Source organism: Sarcophilus harrisii, chromosome 2 (genome assembly GCF_902635505.1).
Source record: "Sarcophilus harrisii chromosome 2, mSarHar1.11, whole genome shotgun sequence".
NCBI lineage: Eukaryota > Metazoa > Chordata > Mammalia > Dasyuromorphia > Dasyuridae > Sarcophilus > Sarcophilus harrisii.
In genome coordinates, this window is record NC_045427.1 from 168,634,934 (window position 1) to 168,656,280 (window position 21,347).

Genomic DNA, 21,347 nt, shown 5'->3' on the forward strand with positions numbered 1-21,347 from the left:
GATTCAGAAGGTAAAAATAACCTGGGAAGAAAAACAAAAATGCAAACAGTTTACATTCATTTCCCAGTGTTCTTTCTTTGGGTGTAGTTCCTTCTGTCCATCATTGATCAATTGAAACTGAAATAGGTCGCTTTGTCAAAGAAATCCACTTCCATCAGAATACATCTTCATACAATATCGTTGTTGAAGTATATAATGATCTCCTGGTTCTGCTCATTTCACTTAGCATCAGTTCATGTAAGTCTCTCCAAGCGTCTCTGTATTCATCCTGCTGGTCATTTCTTATAGAACAATAATATTCCAGCATCCATTCATTTTCCAGTTTCTAGCCACTACAAACAGGGCTGCCACAAACATTTTGGCACATACTGGTCCCTTTCCCTTCTTTAGTATCTCCTTACATTTTGGCACATACTGGTCCCTTTCCCTTCTTTAGTATCTCCTTGGGGTATAAGCCCAGGAGTAGCACTGCTGGGTCAAAGGGTATGCACAGTTTGATAACTTTTTGGGCGTAATTCCAGATTGCTCTCCAGAATGGTTGGATTCGTTCACAACTCCAACAACAATGCATCAGTGCCCCAGTTTTCCCCACACCCCCTCCAACATTTGTCGTTATTTTTTCCTGTCATCTTAGCCAATCTGACAGGTGTGTAGTGGTATCTCAGAGTTGTCTTAATTTGCATTTCTCTGATTAATAGTGATTTGGAACACTTTCATATGAGTGGTAATAGTTTCAATTTCATCATCTGAAAATTGTCTGTTCATATCCTTTGGCCATTTATCAATTGGAGAATGGCTTGATTTCTTATAAATTAGAGTCAATTCTCTATATATTTTGGAAATGAGTCCTTTATCAGAACCTTTGACTGTAAAAATGTGTTCCCAGTTTATTGTTTCCCTTCTAATCTTGTTTGTCTGATAGCCATTCTTGATAAAAAGGTAAATTACTCCTTAAAATCTCTGATTTTCCTATGTTATTGATGAGCAATATAAAGACTTTCTTGTTAAAGTCATAAATGTCATTTAGTCTGATATTCTTGACAGTGGTACCAAAGAATACTATCTTTTTTCACCTCCCTAAAAATTTGGGTTATAAAGCCCTAAACAACCTCGCTTTCCTTTAACTTGTGAATTCATCAAAACCCTTTTTGAATAGTCTGTGAACTCTAGTTCAGGCTGCCTTCTCATCAAGACTATTACAATAGCTTTTTAACCACTTTCCACCCACTACAATCCATCTTCCCCCTCAGTTTCCAAAATTATTTTTTTCCTCAGTTGTGAGTCTGACCTTTTCCCTTTCCTCTCACTGAGCTCCAAGGATTCCTTTTATTATCAGCATCAAAGAAGTCTGGTTAGCATTTAAAGCCCTTTTTAACTCTGCCTCTTTCTAGAAACCATTGCTGACTAATTAGATTTTATACCTTCCACCAACTCTATAGTCTGATTGTATCAGCCTACTTGTTCCTTAAACGTCACCCTTTTATTAACTCATTTTTATGCATTGGTACTCTGTTTCTAAGGCTTGGAGTGTTCTGTCTCTTTCATCATGATTTTAATTTCCCTGACTTCAAGACTTGCCTAAGTACCAACTTCAGCAGTTGGCCTTTCCTGGTCTCCCCAGCTGCTAGTGTATCCTCCCTTCTGAGTCTACCTTCCATCCACTCCTATATGTATCTTGTGTGTACCTTATGTATAAATTTCCCCCCATTAGAATAAGCTTTTTTGAGTGAAGACAATTTTTGCCTTTTCTTTTATTCAATTTCCTCTTGGAAATTTCATTCCTCTTTAGTCTATATTCTTGACTGTTCCTTTTTCTACTATGTTCCCGCCTTTTCTCCCTCCACATTTTGAATTTCCTTTTTAATGTGTTGTTTTCCTTCATTACAATGTAAGGAGCACTTTTTTCCTTTTATTCATATTCCCAATAATTTGCACAGTTTGACATTAATAAGCAGTGCTTTATTCACTGACTATGCCTACTTTGCTGGTTACTCTGTCAGACTGTTTACTATTCTTTTTAGACTATATCCTACAGATATGGGACCAGTTTCTGGTTTTGTTGTTCACATTTCCAGTGTGACAATTTTAGCTAAGAATGAATACATACATATATATACATACACACAAATACATATGTAAATAATAAAGATCATATAAATGGAGAGATAGATTCCTTCAAAAACTAGTTTCTTCACAACCGTATTATTAGGTAGTTATAGTATATTTATTTTTATAGATAAACTTTTAAGTGCCTTTATCAACCACTAAATGGTTGAATTTTTCCAATATTTCTTCCACTAGACCACAGTGCCTTTCCACTAGTCTTTAATCATGAACTTGTGATTAACCCAAGTCCTTTATACTGCACTTTAAAGGTCATTTGTTATCCTTTTTTGTGCAATATGCTTAAAACACTTTAAATTGGACTTGTGTGTACCTCTTTTGCAAGTCTAAAAGTATCTTTCAATCAATAAAAACTTGGTGAATTCAGGGTATATGCTGTTATGAATTCAAATGGATATAGTGTACTCCAGGAAACATTTTGACAAGTTCCAAATAAATTTGCTGAATTACTGAGTATATATTGGATTATCATTGGCTTTCATTTTTAGGAGTTTGGGGTAGATGATATGTGATCCATCAAACTTGTGAAAAAGATTTTGCCAGCATTTCTTAAAACAGTTGTTACTCCCAAGTTCTTCAAATTCCTTAGGATTAGCCAATGCCCTAGCCATATCAGATTTAAAAGTGTATTATAAAGTAGCAGTCATCAAAACCATTTGCTAATGACTAAGAAATAAAGTGGTGGATCAGTGGAATGGGGTTAGGTACATAAGACATAATAGGCAATGACTATAGTAATCTACTGTTTGAGAAACCCAAAGATTCCTCAGGGATAACAATTCAATATTTGACAAAAATTGCTGGGAAAACTGAAAAATAGTATGGCAGAAACAGATTGCTTGCTATTTTGGCAGAGGAGAGTAATGGAAGGAGGGAAAAAAATTTGGAATTCACAATCGTACAAAAATAAATGTTAAAAACTAATCATAATGAAAATAAAATATTGAGAAAAGATTAGTAATTAGCAGAAATATTTAAATATATTAAAGAAATGAAAGAAAGAGCACTTATTAACTAAGAACTGGGCATACAAAAAGAAAGACATTCTTGCTTATAAAGAGCACATGTTCTAATGGGGAAGACAATACATTCATTAAAATAAACTTTTTAGGTATACAATAAGGTAAGTAACATGGCTCTACATATTTTTCTGGACTTTGTAATTTTGGGGTTTTTATTACTAATTATTACTAAATTATTGGCATACTTATCAGTGTTTATGTTGGTCACAGTTTTCCTTTATTGTGCATCATTTCTTATGGTGCTTAAGTCTATGTATTGCTGTTTGTCATCATGGGAAGTAACATACTCCTAATCAATCTACTTCCTTCTTTCTCTAGGTATGAGAATGAAATGACAGTGGAGCAATCAAAAGTACAAGATGTTTTGCTAATGTGAGGTGGCATTATTTTTTTGCCCCATACCTTTTTTTGGAGAGAGTTCCTTATAATTTGATAATCATAGGTGACATAGGTCTGAAGTCAAGAAAACCTGAGTTAAAAATCCAATTTCAGACACTGGCTGAGTGACCCTGAATATTCATGTTTTAGTTTCCTCAGCTATAAAATGTGAATGATGGTAATATATCTTGGCAGGATTGTGATGATCAAATGAGATCACATTTGTAAAGTGCTTAGTACCTGGTAGATGATATATAAATACTTATCTCACCCCATCCAAAGAATATGTTTTTCTTTCAAATCATTCTCCAAAGTTTAAAAAAAAAAAAAGGCAGTGTGACCCAATAGATCTGGCCTCAGAGGAAGGAAGACCCAAGTTCAAGGGTAGCCAGTCCCTGACATAAATTGGCATTATGGCCCTTGGCAAATCATTTAAACATGTCAGTACCGTATGCACTTTCAAAGGAGGTTCATGGTGGTATAGAAAACTGGGTGAGGAGACAAGTATCAGATCTAGAGCTGAAATGGATCTTAAAATCATCTGGATTAAACCCAATTTTTTTTTTTACATAAAATTTGCATTTTATTTTTTTCTCAATTACATGTAAACAGAAATTTCAACTTCTCTTTAAATGTTGAGTTCCATATTCCCTCCTTTCTCTCTTCCCTCCATGAAAGGCAAGCAAATTGATGTAGGTTGTACTTGTGTAGTCATACAAAATGTTTCCGTATTTGTCATGTTGTCATAGAAAACACAGACCAAAAAACCCAAAAATGTTAGTTTTTAAATTGTATGCTTCTGGCTTTATTCATACTCCATCAGATCTTCCTCTGGTATAGCATTTTTTATAGTAAGTCCCTTGGAATTGTCTTAGATCATCGTATTGCTAAGAATTGCTAAGTCTTTCACAGTAGGTTATCATAATATTGCTGTTAGTAGTATGATGTTCTCTTGGTTCTGCTTACTGCACTTTACATCAGCTCAAAGTAATCATTCCCAGGTTTTTCTGAAAACATCCTGCTTATCAATACTTAATATTCATTCCATCACAATCATATACCACAACTTGTTCAACCATTCCCCAATTGATGGACATATCCTCAATTTCAATTCTTTGCCACCATAAAAAGAGCTGCTATGAATATTTTTGTACAGATTTTGGAGTAGAGACCTAGTAGTAATATTGCTAGGTCAAAGATTATGCAGTTTTTTGGGCCATAATTCCAAATCACTCTCCAGAATGGTTGAAATTACTTAGCAACTTCACCAACAGTGTATTAAGATCCCAATTTCCCCAAACCTTCTATAATCTTTTGTCATTTTCCTTTTTTTTTTTTTTTTTTTTTGGTCTTATTATCCAGTCTGATAGATGTGAGGTTTTAATTTGCATTTCTCTAGTCAATAAAGCACTTTTTCAGGTGATATATATATCTTTGATTTCATCTGAAAACTGCCAGTTCATATCTTTTAAGCATTTATCAATTGAGGAATGACTTTTATTCTTATTAATTTGGCTCAATTCTATTTGAGAAATGAGGTCTTTGTCAGGGAAACTTGTCAAATATTTTCCCCAGGTTTCAGCTTCCTTTCTAATCTTGGCTGCATTGATTTGTTGTGCAAACAGATAATAAACTATGTAGAACTACGGACCCTATACAACCAATTTATAATAAGGCTCTACTTAGTACTCAAGATGTTCTGGGAATGCTGATTGCTGTAAAAAGATGGGTGTGTTTGGACTTCTATTTCCTATGAACTTAACATTGTACAATGAAAGCTAGGTTGTGGCAGACAAAAAGACAAACTTGTATGCACAGTGCCCCTTTATATACTTCTCTTGACAAACTCTTTCATCCAGCCGAACTGACCTTGCTGTTCTTCACTAATGATATTCTAGCTCATTGTTTTTGCACAGGCTGTGCCTCCATACCTGCGATGCACTTCCCTCTCAACTTCCCCTTCTTAGGTATATCAGTTTCCTTCAAAACTTAAACATCTTGTTTGTCCTTTTCTGATCTTTCTCCTCTAGCTACAAGATGATACTTTTCTCCCTATCCCTATAGTAAAGGCTAAAATTAAAACCTTTTCTCTGTCTATTTGTATCTGTATGCAAATTATATGTAATTTGAACAAAATATGTAAATATATACATTTGTAATACAAAATTTGCATATATATACATACATAGAGAAGGTAAATGAATTACACACAAACGCACTTAAGTGACTTGAGGACCGGTCTTTAGGGTAAGAAACGATCTAAATTCAAATCCTACCTTCTATCCCAAATGACTTGACGAATCACAACTTTTCAGTGTACTAGGGAACTTTAAGATTAGAAATTTCACAGCACTTGGCTGTCTGCTTTGAAGAAGTGTCCTCTGCTGGGATTTCCGTAAAAAAAACAAAAACAAAGAAACATACCAAAGCAGTTAAGACAAGGTAGACGATGCCCATCGATTGAGTGATGGCTAAACAAACTATGGTACTGTGAATATTACTGTGGAATATTACAATACTACAAGAAATTATGTATGTAATTAGTACGGGACGGCATGGAAAGATCTCTCTGAACTGATGCACAGAGAAGTAAGCAAAACCAAGAAAATAACATGTAGTAACTACAAGAATGTAAGTTTTAAGAACCGTCGTAAAACAATCACAAATGAATGTTTTGAAAGTACAAATAATAATCTTGACTCCACATTATACGAGAAGAGTGCACGGGTGTGGAATATTGCATGTAATTTTAGATTTTTTTTTTCAGATTTTTTTTGGAGGGAGCCAACTTTTTCCCCCTTTATAATTTTATGCGAGAGATGCTTCTCAGAGAGAAGCATTTGTATCCCAGAAAAGGGATACAGGGCCTAATCTAGAATATATGGAAACAAAAGGTAGGGTTTTTTTTTTAAATATCTTTTTTTTTTTTTTTACCTATTCTGCCTCTACTGCTATGTCTATGGCGTCCTTTATAACATTGCTTTTGCGGGTAGGGACTGTTTTCATTTTTGGCTTGTTTTCCACAACACCTAAAACTCACCGTTTCTGACCCCTAACTAGGGCTTATTAATGCTGTTTGATTCAGAGCAGCTTGGGGATGAAGCCGAGTGATGCTGGTTGTTCACGCTATTTATTACATAGTGGGCAGTGCTGAAACGAGGCCGGGGGAAGGCCACTCTAGCTTTCAGAGGTTCCGACATTCCCCGAAACTGCTCAGGCCAGTCTTCTTTCTCCCCTTCCTCTGCCTCCGGCCGCCTTTACTCCGGGGAGAGAGGAGGGGTCGGAAGTCACCCCTCTACACTAGGAAATGGGAACTCTCTCCAGTTCCTCGGGCCACAGGAGCAGGAATACTTGGCGGGTGGGAGCCCAGACCCCAGAGAAGGAAGAACTCAAACCAGGGAGGGTAGTGGGGGAATTAGAACCAGCCCACTAGCTCGAGCCCCGGGGCGGAGCTTTAGGTAGAATTCCCCATCGCACCCAGGACAATTGTACAATTCCACCCACAGTCCACCCTCAGGCTCAAATCCTCCTCTCCCTAGCCTAACGAGTTCAGAGGTAGAAGCCCAGTGGTCGGGTATGGAAGCCCAAGCCAGCGGCCCAATGGGCTTCGGAGAAAGGTCCGTCACACCAGGCTCGTCCGGCTTGCTTATTGGCTAGCGTCTTCCTGGTGCGAGTAGTATGGGGCCAATGAGCACGCATAATTCCAGCCGGTGATCTCGGGAGGGGGCGGGACCTTGAGCATCAAGCACCGGTTGGTGGCGCGGTGGTAGAAGGGGCGTGACTAACGGCTTCGAACCTCCTCCGCCCGCGGCTCTTTCCTCGGGGCTCCGCCCCTTTGACTTCGGTGTTTTAGTGGTCTGTCTGTCACGGCGCCGGCGGTAACCAAGGAAGGGAAGGGAAGCCGGCTGCTAGGTTGACTGACTGGCTGGCTAGCTGGAAAAGGAGCCCGCTTGCAGCCCCGACATGGAGTTCGTGGAGCTGCTCGGGCACCCGGAGGAGCTTTACAATCTCCTGCGGTTCAAGATGGGGGGAGCTAGGAAGATGATGCCCAAATTGGACCAGGTGAGTGGGGCGTCGCCCGAGGCCCGGGTGGGCCGCAGCCCGGGTCCAGTGCCCGCCTCCCTCTTTTTTCCCTCTTCCCCAGCCCAGAGCAGCCCCCACTTCCGGGGGGGGTTGTCAGGCCCGCCCCGGCCTGGAACAGGTGAATGTTCCATTGATAGCCGCTCCTCCCAAGATGCTTATTGTGCGCCCTCGCTTCGCTGAGGAAGGACCGGTTCTGTGCCGCCCCTCCCTTCCTCCCCCCCGCCGCCCTTAGAGCCTAGCAGAATTTCTGGGGCACATTCTGATTGTAAAAGGTCCCTAGCTTTCGTGATTGCAGGGGGCTTGGAAATTATTTTACTCCCATCCCAGCCCATTTTTACCGAAAGGGGAACCAATAAGCATAGAAGGTTTTCAGGAATCATTTAGTATAATCAACTAAGGGACCCTCAGAGTCAAGGTCAACCGCCCTCTTTTTACAGGTGAGGTCATTCAGTTTTGAAGCCAGCTTCTGACTACAAGGTCTCTGTACACTGTTCTGACCCAGGGTCAAAGTAGTAGAGACAAAATTACAATATTGATGGAAAAAAAATGAAATCCTGAAAATAAAATGGAAAAAACTTAAGGTGGAAAAAGTCTTGTAATTGAAGTCAAGACCTTTTTTTTGTTTGTTTGTTTCCAATACAGGCTCTCCTGAATATTAACTCTGGGTCACGGTTTTCTCCTCTGCAAAATAAATGATATTAGCCAGTTAGTTTTTCTCTTTAAATTTTATGTTCTTTAAAAAACATATATATATTTCCCCCCAATTTCATGTAAAGATAATTGTCAGCATATAGGCAGTTAATTTCTTAGGTCTCTTCCACCTCTAAACAACCAGGTTCAGGGCTCATGCCCTAGTATTGGAACATAAAAACAGAATTTTATCTCCTCTGAATTAGAAGAATTGGGGACTGGTCACCAGCTGTGTGAGCTGTGTCAGTTTTAGGAAATCTCTTTTTCTCCGTTTCCCTATCTTTTCTAAAATAAAAGATTAGATTCGAGCATGTCCAGTACTGGGCATTTGAGAGAATTTCCTTTTGAAAGGCAAGAGAGTTGCTCTTGGAAACAGGAGATATTAGCTTAGGTTTTTACAAGAACTTTTTGAAAAATGTATCATAATCAAATGAACTTTAACAGAAGACTGTCTAGAACAAGTTTAGCATTATGGGGAGGGGGGTGGGAGACATTTGTTCTTTAGGAATTATCTTCTAGTAGGGAAGAGAGAGTTGCTCACCAGAAACAGCCTTTTTACTCTACAAGATAAGAAATAGTAAGATTAACCTGGTAAAGACAAGTGAGTCATAATAAGTGAAGGAAATACCCAGCTGATTTAAACCTTGAAAGTTGGGCAAAATTAGGATTGTCAGAGAGGAGGGCAAAGGACATTCCCTTAAGAACATGAGAAAAGACTTGGAGGTGGGATCAATCCCTGGCTTGTTTGTAAAAAGCTATGGATTTGTGAGGAATTGCTTTGCATTTGAAGTGTTAGGCAAAGCTATAAGAAGTTGCCAATCAGAGAATATGATGAAAGCAATTGGTCAAATGTTAAGCACTTACTGTGTATCAGGCACCTGCTATACAGTGGAATACAAAAGGAAAAACAAAAACAACTCTTCTTTTTGAGATTCTTTCATGCTAATTGGAAAGACCACATGTATAAAACAACATATAGGATAACTACGGAGAGTATGTAGTAGTTAATCCTGGAGAGCATCTATGACACTGGCAACTGGGCACCTCATAGAATAAACAGAGCTTGGGATGAATCTTAAGTCACTGACCTAAGAGGAGGAGGTTTTAAGTACAGAGTGAGTGCATGTAGGCACAGGGATAAACTAACAAGTCATTGAGATAGGGTTGAAATGTTCAAGGAACTGCAAGTAGGCCAATATTACAAGATTGTAGAATGTGAGGGGAGCAGAATATAAGAAGATAGGAAAAGGAGGGGCTAAGTTGTGAAGAGCTTTTTAAAAAATTATTATTATAGCTTTTTTTTTTTTTTACAAAACATGCATGGGTGATTTTTCAACATTGACCCTTGCAAAACTTTCTGTTCCAACTTTTCCCCTCCTTCCCCCCACCCCCTCCCCAGATGGCAGGTAATCCAATACATGTTAAATATATTAAAGTGCATGTTAAATTCAATATATGTATACATATTTATACAGTTATCTTTCTGCACAAGAAAAATCGATTCTAGAAAGAAAGAAAAAACCCTGAGAAGTAAAACTGTGAAGACCGTGTATTTTTAAAATCAGCAGGAGTCCGGAGTTCAGTTTAGGGGAAAATCGGCAGTCTTTATATCAGTGAAGAAGGATCGGAGGCAGAAGAGAATCGGCAGCAGCAATGTGTGCAGCTGAGTCAAGAAGCTAGCTAGACGCGCAGCCACACGACCAGCAGCTAGGAGAATGGACCCAGGCCCAATCTCTCCCAGTTTCTCTTCCTGTTCCTCTCTCTGCCTCCACCCACCAAAATCGTCATTTCCTGTACAACACATCAGGACTTGCACAGAGAGTGGGCAGGGACCATTCTTTATCCAATCATGTATATTAATAGAGTATAGCCCAATTACTATTTAGCCTCATGTACTTGGGACCTAAGTGCATCAACTCAAACTTCAGCCCATTACATAAAACAAAAATGCAAGCAAACAATAACAGAAAGAGTGGAAAGGCTATGTTGTGGTCCACACTCCTTTCCCATAGTTCTCTCTCTGGGTGTAGCTGACTCTTTTCATTGCTGAACAATTGGAACTGGTTTGAATCATTGTTGAAGAGAGTGACAACCTTCAGAACTGATCATCATATAATTTTATTGTTGTCATGTTTAATGATCTTCTGGTTCTACTCATTTCACTTATTCATATAAGTCTCTCCAGACCTACTGGTCGTTTCTTACAGAACAATAATATTCCATAGCATTCATATACCATAACTTATTCAGCCATTCTCCAATTGATGGACAGCCATTCAGTTTCTAGTTTCTCGACACTACAAAAAGGGCTGCCACAACATTTTTGCACATGTAGGTTCCTTTTCCTTCTTTAAGATCTTTTTGGGATATAAGCCCAGTAGTAACACTGCAGGATCAAAGGATATGCACAGTTTGATAACTTTTTGAGCATAGTTCCATATTGCTCTCCAGAATGGTTGGATCTGTTCACAATTGTGAAGAGCTTTAAACACCAAATGAGGTGTAGTTAATTGGGCACTCCTGAAGTGTATGTGACATGATCATACCTAAACTTAAGGAAAGTTACTTTGACAGCTGAATAGAAAATTATTTGGAATAGGGAAGACTTGAGGCAGAGATCAATTAGAAAGTCTTTGCAATAGTCTTAACAAAAGGTTATGAGGCTTGAACCATGGTATTAGCTTTGTGTGTAAAGAAAAGAGGACATAGCAGAAAAAAAGTGAAAGTAGAAACATTTGACAACAGATTTGATAAGTGGAGTGAGCAAGAGAGTGGATAGAGATTTCATAGAAATTGTGAATCTGTATGAGTGGAAGGGAAGACAGTTGAAGAGCAGGGTATGACTTGAGAGAAAAGATATTGAGTTTTCTTTGGACATGTTGAATTTGAGGTATGAGGTGGGAGTTGGGAATAATGATACTGAGGGGTTTAAAGCCATAAAATGGATGTTGTCAAGGAATCTGAGAAATGCTTACTTCTGGAGAGTAGTGCTCAAGACAGGAATATGTCAGGAAGCTTGCAGGATAAGCACTATTACTGAGGCAATTATGTTATTAATAAGAAAGTTTATCAAAATATATATTATCTGCTTTGTTTCTGATCCTTAAAATGCTTTTCCCTCATATAGGATGAACAAAAAAGTCAAGAATGATTCAGGTTGCAATTCTGAGTGACTAGAACGACGTTGGTACCCTCAACCGAAATTGAAAACTTAGAAGAAATAAGGAGAATAATAAATTATGTTTTTCACATGTTGAGTTTGAGATGCCAGTGAGATTTCTAGTGTGAAATGTTCAGTAGACAATTACTGATGTGGGACTGGAGCTCAGGAGAGATATACTAGGGTTAGAGATGTAAATCTGAAAGTAATCTTCACAGAAATAGTAACTGAACTAATTTGAGCTGATTGTGCTACCAAGAGAGTAGAGAGGAAAAAAAAGGCCCAGAATAGAGCCTTTTGGGGGAGAAATTCATATTGCTTTGTAAATGAATAGATGCTTCCATCAGATGACCTGTCAGAAACCTATACTTAATGGTCTTGCCATAGAGATCTATGAATGTATGTGCATTTAAATGTATATGACTATAAATATGTATATATGCCCGTATAAACATATCCACATTTAATTGTAGCATTCTTGGGGAAGGAGGTAAAGAAAAATAAAATAAAAATGTACAGGAGAGAACAAAAGAAAACCTGCAAGAAAACAAAGAAAAGATGAACAGCTCTGAATACAATGTGTAGTATTTATACAAGCTTTTTGAAATGAAAATGTATTGCTTTGGACGGGCATGTGACATTTTTTTTTCTTTTTTTGATATTGTATTTAAATTTTAAATTCATAACGAAAAATAAATAAAACAGATTTTTAAGAAGTCTTTTATTACAAAAGGGGCTTTTCTCCAAAAGAAAAGTTTCACTTGCTGTGTTAAATAGTGACCACAGCTAGGCTGTTCCTCAAACTGCTTTCTCATGGAATATCCTTCATTTGTGCTTCTGCTCTTTCTTGTCATTGGTGATTATTGTCTAGGTCCTCCTTTTAGCCAACCAAGGCTTTCTGACAAATTTTCAGGGAGGACAAGCACTTCTGGAGTCAAGGCTAGCTGCTCATCCACTTCTATTGTCCACCCCTCACTTACCTCTCACCTGTGACTAAGAAGCTGTAATATGGGGCTTCAGTTTATGTTGGCAGACAGGTTAAACCAGGTTATGGCTAACTAAGGACACTCATGTTTGTCAGTGAGTTAGTGATGTCTATCTCGAGCATGTGAAGACTTCTCCTAGTGGAATGGACAGATGAAAACAATTTGTTCCAACAGCCATGAAGGCTTCAGAAGTCAATATTCAGGAGCATATAGAGTTTGGTCAGGCATCAAAAGTGCCAAGGTCATCCACTATATCTCCAGCCATTGCTAGCCATCTTGACTTTGGTCTTGCTATTAAACTTCAATGACTTTGGAAGAGATAGTGAGACTGCAACTTTGCTTCATTTAAATCCATTTCTGGAATGAGTCAAGACATTACTCCATGATGTAATTGGTCCTTTCCAAATTGAAGGATAAAGAACAATATTCTGAAGATGCAACATTGTTTGTTTCTCCATCTTTGTCATTAAATGGCCAGACTTACGACCTCCTTTTCTACTCATAATGAAGTCTTTTGTCTGCTTTTTGGATTCTGTCTATTGCCTAGATGACCAATAATTTTGATTCTTTAAAACTCTTGGTGTTTCTTGATTTTCAATCAGTGGTTCATTATTGGGGGCATTTAGAATTAGAAAAGTTTTGGTGACCATGAGAATATTGAATATCCTTGAGAACAAGGCATTTCCAAATTCAGTCCAGCCTGTTCTCATCTTGTTCAGTTCTGAACTTAATCTTCATTGTCCATCTAAGATGCCTGCCCAAAGATAAATGTACTTTTTTGGTTTCCTTTCTAATGGTATTTCATTTGGGCAATGCCCATTACTTTTTCACTTCATTTTTTTTTCTATGTGGATATATTCTTCTGGAACTCTTGATGGCAGTTGATAAAGTATTGTCTACAAAAAAAAGGGGGAGGGAGGGGAGAGATTTAAAATATTCTCTTCATGCAGAATTTTTAGAAGTATTTAATGAACTATCTACATTTTTAAGCAGTAAAACTATCAGAGATTTAATATAGGAGTATTTTGCTCTTTTTATTTTCTGATATAGAAATATTGTCTGACAATGTATACAGTATTTGGTCATAGAAATCCTCCATCTTTATAAAATGAAGATACAGATCTGTTTCATCTATAATAATAGTACCTTTGTGTGATTATTAAGTAAGTTAAGTGTTGTGTAAATATTAAATCACTGTGTAAATTCTAGCTGCAATCATCATGGCTTATTCTTAAGGACCTACTGTGGTTTTGCATTTATTCAGTCTTAACTTTTTTTTAGTGTATCTGTTAGCAGTAGTTTTGTTATTGTAGCCTTCTATCTATTGGTTGATTATTGTTTTTTCTTGGAGTGTATATTTAATAGTGAGATCACTGGGTCAAAGAATAGAAATGGTTTAATGATTTTTTTTCTCTCATAATTTCAAATTTTTTTCCAGACAGGTTATACTACTTCACAGCTCTGCCAACAATGCATAAATGTATCTGTTTTGTGGTTCCTCCAGTATTTATCATTTTCCATTTTTATCATCTTTGCTAACATAGTATATATCAGTTGAAATCTAAGAATTGATTTAATTTGTATTTTTAATTATTTTGATTTGAAGTATTTTTATTTGTCTCTTACAAATTTTGATTTCTTTGAAAACTCCTTGTTCCTATCCTTTGATCATTTTATCAGTTAGGAATATCTCTATCCATATTATCTTTCTCTCAAACCTTCTCTTTTTCATAACTTTGTAATTAGAAGGCACCAATTCCTTCTCAGTCACTCAGCCTGGAAATGTTATTCTTGTTGTTATTCTTGATTTATCACTTTACCTTTTACATTCCGTATCCATGTGTTGCCAAGGTCTGTCAATTTTATCCTTCTTTTCATCCCCCTTCAGACATTGTCATCACTTTTTCTTCATCTTACATTATTCACTATTTCATTATCTTACACCAAACTATTGAAATAGCTTTCTCATGGTCTCCCTGCATTTATTATCTTTCTACTCCAATCCATTTTTCACTTAGTTGCCAAAGTAATTTTCTTAAGGACAAGTCTGACCAAGTCACCCTTTTTCTTCCCCTCCTATTCAGTAAATTTGTTGGTTTCCTATCACCACCAGAATCAAATATAAAAGCCCTTTGTTTGAGCACTTAAGGGAGTTGGTATGAAATTTTCAGCAGATGCCCCTCCCTCATATACATTGTATTTACATCTGAAAAATTGGTAGAAAATATTTTAACCCCTTTGTACAATTTGTCCGTATTTGTTTTTATTTAATCGTGGTCATTTCCTAGTGACATCATTTGGGTTTTACTTGGCAGAGATACTGGAGTGGTTTGCTATTTCCCTCAGAAAACTGAGGTAAAATTGGGTTAAGTGACTTGCCCAAGGTTACACAGCTAGTAAGTGTCTGAGACCAGATTTGAGCTTAGGAAGATGAATATTCTTGACTTTGGGCTTGATACTCTGTCCACTGTACCACCTGGTTGCCCTTTATTTCTTTAGGAAGAATAAATAATCTAGTGAGTTTCAATTCAGCTTAAAAATACCAGCCCACATTGTAGTCCAAAAGAGAAGGTAGCCAAGTACTATAACACGAATATCCAGCTTTCCAGTAAATTCAGGTGCAGCTGTAATACCTGGGCTTTAAAGAAGGGAGAGTATAGACATTTTAATTATTCAATAAATACAGAACTTTTTGAGAATAACAATTTTTTTTGTTTTGTTTTTTGGTGAGAATATGGTGCACCATAAAATTCCTATTCCATTTATCTCTAAATCTGTCAATCTCTAATTAGAAGGTAATAGTGCTGAAGTTCCAAGTTAAAAGAAACTAGGAATGCAAAGTCCTTTGGGTTTTAAGGGGTTAAGGAAGTGGGCACTTGTTATTCCATGTGTGGGGGCGGAGCATGTAGTGGAAGGAGGTGTCCCTGGGCCTTTTGGCTGTTTATCTAGCTGAAACTGAGGAGTACATGTTTGTTTTGGGGCTGGGAGGTCAATACCTCCCTACTCCTAGTCTGTAGCTCTTGTCCCTCGGGCCATGGAAAGGAACTTCTGGTTGTTTCAGTACTGAACCCCGCCTCCCATGGCTGCTGCCTGCTGTACTAAGGCTGGGGCCTTTTTCAAGCTCACTCTGGGGCTGACTCCCACAGCAGCTCCCAGGGCTTCTGGGATAGGTGTCGGGAGTTCTCAGCGTTGCTGTGTCTCTGCCTTTTCCCCCTGGACTAGTAGAGATTGGTGCAGAGGAGAAGGAATATGTTATTGGCCCCCTATTGTATCTCGACTTTCACAGCCCCGGGCCTCCTCAACTTCTACCTCCACTTCTACTTCCACCTGTCTTCTCTGTCCACAGGACACTCTCAGCGACGGCCTGAAAACTTGTTACAAGTACTTGAACCAGACCAGCCGCAGCTTTGCAGCAGTGATCCAGGCACTTGATAATGAGCTGCGGTGAGTACTATCAGCTACACACTCATTCTAGGTAGGAGAACTTCCTGTATGATAGTTGACTCATCTGATTTATTTAAAATGGAGCTGAAGTTGTTGTGAAGAGTTGACTTGAATGCAGTCTAATATTCCTCCACAGTGTGTCTTGTCTAGATTGTTTTCCAATCCATATAAACTTCCCAGCGTTGAAATTTCTACGTTTTTGATGGGAATGTCCTTTGAGGTCCTTTGACATTTAACGAAGCTTGAAAAGGGGACTAGTACGTCACTTTGAAAGGACAGTGGCAACTTTTTTCCTGTACCTGAATTTTTGGGATAGTGCCTCTATGTACATGCTGGATGTTTAAACTAAGATTCCTTATTTTTTTTAACTGCAAAATATTTGTAATGTTTTGCATGCTAGCCGTGTGTGTGTCTGTGTGTATGTGTGTTGCTTTTTAATTAAATATAATTCTGTTAGTCTGTTATAGTACACATCAGTAAGAAAAAGTGATACAGGTGCAATTAATTGTAAAGAGAACTTTAGGTGGGCTTTCAGTTTTCACATGGTGATCAATCAGAGGGCTTTGTTGCATGTAAAAGGTGGGAGCTAAGCCAGGAAGCATTTATGACCTTGACTATGTGGTATCCAAAGTTTATTTATCTTTTGTTCAATTTGAAATCTTTCTCTGTCATCTGATTCTTAATATATAGAATGTATGGAATGGTAAATCAAACAAAACTCAAGAAGGAAGTTCACTGTTGAAGGACTTTCCTACTTTTTTTATTTTTCAGGGAGGGTGATCTTTTCATTTGAGTTAATATGTATGTTTTGAAAATTCTTAGCAAATTTCTTCCCTTAAGAAGTTAATTCAATTTGGCAGACATTTGTCAATTGGAGTACAATGTGTAGAGCATTCTTATCTACACCAAGGCTGCAAAAAGAAAAAGAAAACAGCCCTTGTTTTAAAGGAGTTTATATTCTAAATTAATAGTTTGTTTAATTGAAAGTTATTCATAACTACCATACATAGATTACCATTTTTTCAAACCTGAACACTAGCGTGAATCCCTGATTCAGAAAGTGCTTCAAGAATCTCTTTAATACCTCATCATTCATTTGAATAATGCAATGATCTCCTAAAAGGTATTCCGACTTCTTTTTCCCTTTCCAACCATTCCTTTTCACATCTCCCAGATTACTTACTTTCTTTGTGCATAAATTTAGTTTTGTTACTCCTTTGCTCAAAGCCTCCCTTCAACTACTGAGTAAAATGTTTACTCCTTTATCAGGCATCCATAGCCTTTTGAATCTGGCCTCCCCCTATTTTTATATTTATTTTATATATATACTTAATGTTTTATGCACATGTACAAATATATATCTACTTTCCTTTTCTCTTGTTTTTTAATTTTAATTAAATTTTTAAAAATTAATTAATATATCTTTTTAAAATATCACTCTCATTACTGTAATAACCCATCTCCTATTCTCCAGAGAGAAATCTCTTTTAATAAAGAATAAAAAAGAAGGAGTAGGTAGGTAGAAGTTTGCTAAATTTGATAATATATGCAGATTCCATCCAGCTTCCATCCCCACAATGATGCCCACTTCTGCAAAGAAGGCACATGCCCCATTTTCCTGTCTCTTTTTCTGAACATGCTTGCTGATTATAAAATTCAACCACTGACATTTTTTTGCTGTTCTTTCCATTTACATTGTTCAGTCATTTAAAAATTGTTTTACTGGTTCTGTTTATTTCACTTTGTGTTAATACAAGTACTATCATGCTTTTCTATATTCTTCATAGCTAGCCTTATTTCATAGTACATTATAGTATTATGTAATATGTAATTATGTAACATTATAGTAATATGTAAAACTATGTAGAACATAGTTAAAATTTTCTCTATACTTCAGTAAAATTAAACTATCTGCCACTCCTCTAGAAGTCCAGTACTTATCCATCTTGATAAATTGTTTGCCATAGTTTTTATTATTCTTGAAATGATCTTCCTCTGCTTTGGGGAATTCTTCCTGTTTGCTGAAAATCCAAAAGATCTGAGGGGGGAGGGATGAAAAAGAAATTTCAAGAACATGATTCATTTCAAGCAAACTGTTGGTAAGTCCTGATGATAAAGCAGCTGTTCACTAGAGTGTTCCCTTTACTTGAGGGGTAAAGAACCTTTGCCACTATATTCTGGGTAACTGTAGCATTCTGTGAAATCAAGCATTATTAAAAGCCCTCTTACCTTAAGCTTAATAAACTATTTCATCCATATTTGAAAGCATGAAAATTGCTTGGGATTTCAAAACAAATCTGCATTTTCAGAGTGCAGCAACTGGTGCTTTGCAGGAGGCAAGTGAAATTTCTCTGGTTGGTCTATTTGTGGATACCTGCCTTTGTGCTTTCCCAAACAAAGGTGTCATAGTCATGCCAAAAGACAGCTATAAGTAGAAGTGCCCTATAAGTAGAAAATGTATTTAAATTCCACTTTGTGGAAACTTTATTTCCTTCTCAAAATGTGGGGGGAAAAAAACTTCATGTTTTTGGTAGTTTTGAATATTTGATATTTTTTCTCCATGAAGTCACATACCTAAGCATGTGATTCTGAATGGAAAAAGTAGAGGTTAGAAATCAAGTATTGATAAGTTTTTTCCATTTTCATTTTTGTGCAAATTCTGAATATAAAAGCAAAGACATTAAAACACTAATGCAAAACAAAAGTATTTTCATTAAAAGTTTGAATATAATTCAACTTTACAACAATTATAAATCTGTTATTTTTTTTCTGGATGATGCCTGCATTTGCATTTTTTTTAAACAAGTAAATTTCTTATTGGTGGTAACTGAATGGTGTTTGAAGCATTTTTATCATACAGTAGATTCTATCCATTCACTATACTTTTCTGAGTTGTTTTACATGTAAGTACATGCTTTTTTAATATGTCAGACTCCTGAGTTATTCTTGTAAGTTTTTAATATGTTAAAATATTAAACTACAAAAAAGAAAAATTGAAAGAAAGCCCAATTCACATGCTTTTCTCTTCCACAAAGCCTTCCCAGATTTTCCCAGTTGGTAATAACTTCACTTCCCTCAGACCTTATATAGCACATAGCACCTCTATAAACTTCTGGTATCGTGTGTGTGCGTGTGCGTGTGCGTGTGCGTGTGCATGTGTGTGTGTGTGCGTGTGCGTGTGTGTGTGCGCGCTGTTTTTTCCCTGCCAGTCTGTAAATGTCTTCAAAGGCAGGAAACTGTCTTATCAAAGTTAAGTCTCTACTCCAGGCCCTTAATAATGTTTTTTGAGATGAATTTAGTGTTTATAATTTACATACATTATTTCATTTCAGCCTCATATAGCCACTATAGGAATAAGGTAGAGTAAGATTCTCCGCCCCCCTTTTTAAAAACTAAAGCTCAGACAGAGGTTAAACAATTTGCTCAAGATTTTATAACTAAATAGTAGTCTATGCCTTCTGGGTTCTCCACTCTTTCTGCTACACCATATATAAGTATATAGAATTTGTACTGAAGATCTGACATACATTACAGAGGATTGCATAGTATGATAGAAAAAAGTTTAGAATTGGGAGGGACCTGGGAGAGATCTTAGCTTTGGCATGTGCTAACAATGTAACCCTGGCTAAGTCATTTTAATACCCTCTTATTAACTTGCAAAGTGGAAATAATTAAAGTTAAGCTAAAACAGAAAACAACACAGATATGACCTGTGACAATATATGAATTGCTCAGTGTCTGTAGCCCCTACCTTACTATCAAGAGGAGAGAAAAATGCAATTCATTATAAATTCTCAAGTTCTGTATTGTTCAAGAATTTGATTTGAGATCAGTTTCTTTTGTGATTACTTATGTTTAGATTGCGTTTTATTTATATATATTTTTTTCTTACTTAGCTTTCTTTGCTCTTAAATCAGTTTATAAAAGTCATCTTATATTTACCTGTATTCTTTAGTCTTCCTTTCTTGACAGCACACTATAATTCCATTGCATTTATATACTATTCAGCCATTTCTCATTCTTTGGCATCCACTTTGTTTCCAGTTTTTTTTTGCTGCCATAAAAAGTGCTGAATGAATATTTGGTACATATGAGACCTTTCTTTCCGTTCTTAATTGCCTTAGAGTAAGAAGAGAATTACTAGGTCAGAGAGAATATGTGAAAGCAGCTAGGTGTTACAGTGGACAGAATGCTGGACCTGGAGTTAAGTAGATGTCAGATCCAGTCTCGGACACCTACTAGATATGGAACCCCCTATATTTACCTCAGTTTCCTCAACTATCAAGTGGGGATAATAATAGCACTTACCTTCCAGCATTGTTGTGAGGGTCAAATGAACTAATATTTATAAAATACATATATCACAGAACCTTACACATAATAAGTACATAGGAAGTGCTGTGTGTTAGCTATTAGCTATTATTAAATGAAGTTAGTCACTTTCTTAGCAATTTCACAATATACTCCAGGAATGGAACAGTTGAAAGTTTTACCAACAAAAATATGATTATATTTATATTTCCTCTACTTCTCCAACACTAACAATTTGTCTCTCATTATCTCTACCTAGTTGGACGTAAGATGAAATCTTGAGTTGTTTCATTTGCTATCTTTCCCTCCTATCCCACTTTCAGATTTTTATTGTTATCTTTTGTTTTTCTATATTGCTTATATTTCTCCATTGTGTGTCTCTTCTCTCCCTAAGAGCCATCTCTTGAATCAAAGAATTATTTTTAAAGAGGAAAAAAAAAATCTGCACAGTCAAAAAAATCTGACACATCCACAGGCCATATCTGTGGACAGCCCATTTGTGCAAAAAGAGTGGGCAGAAGTATCTTCTCACATGTCTTCTTTGAGTCCAACATTGTTCTTTAATAATTTTACATTATGTATCTTTCAAAATTTTGGTGATAGTTTTTTTTCCCCATTTGCAAGGTTTGTCATTCTGGTAACCAATGTATATATTGTTTTCCTGGATCTGTTTGCTTCAATTTGTATTAATTCATTTAAGGCTTTTCTGTGCTTCTTTTGATCTTGCTTGTTGTTCTCATCATTTGTTACATCATAGCATTTTTCTTATTAATGATTTACATTTCTTTGTTTGGAAACTGTTTATAACCTTTGATTATTTATTGGGGAATTACTCTTAAATGAATTTATATCAATTCTCTATGCTTCTTCAAAAATATTTGATACAAGGATTTTTCTTTTTTTTTGGCCGCTCAACAATTTCTCTTAGTCTGCTTTTGTCTTTGAAATTATTTTAAATAAACTGCATGCATACATCAGAATTATTTTATAAAAGTAAAATGATGAATTTTGAATAAATTTATTATTTTAGATGACAGTGTTAATATTATATGACATGTCATTGGAATATTTTGTAATGTGTGAAATATCTTAGCATTTATTTATTTAGTTCTCAATGCTTTAAGACATAAATATTTCTTCCTCCTTTTT

General features: G+C 36.5%; 1 protein-coding gene across 3 annotated transcripts in view; it reads left to right on the forward strand.

The window, feature by feature from the left end:
* The first annotated feature begins 7,358 nt into the window (after window positions 1-7,358).
* FDFT1 (farnesyl-diphosphate farnesyltransferase 1) overlaps window positions 7,359-21,347 on the forward strand; it is a 38,327-nt gene continuing 24,338 nt past the window's right edge. For 2 of the 3 annotated variants that reach the window (XM_031951133.1, XM_031951134.1), the window contains exons 1-2: window positions 7,359-7,586; window positions 15,790-15,887. In XM_031951133.1, the coding sequence (XP_031806993.1) occupies window positions 7,488-7,586; window positions 15,790-15,887 (197 nt within the window). In that variant the 5' untranslated portion in view covers window positions 7,359-7,487. Of the gene's footprint in view, window positions 7,587-15,327; window positions 15,888-21,347 lie in introns of those variants that run through there. The other variant, XM_003757925.4, reaches the window with a different exon arrangement.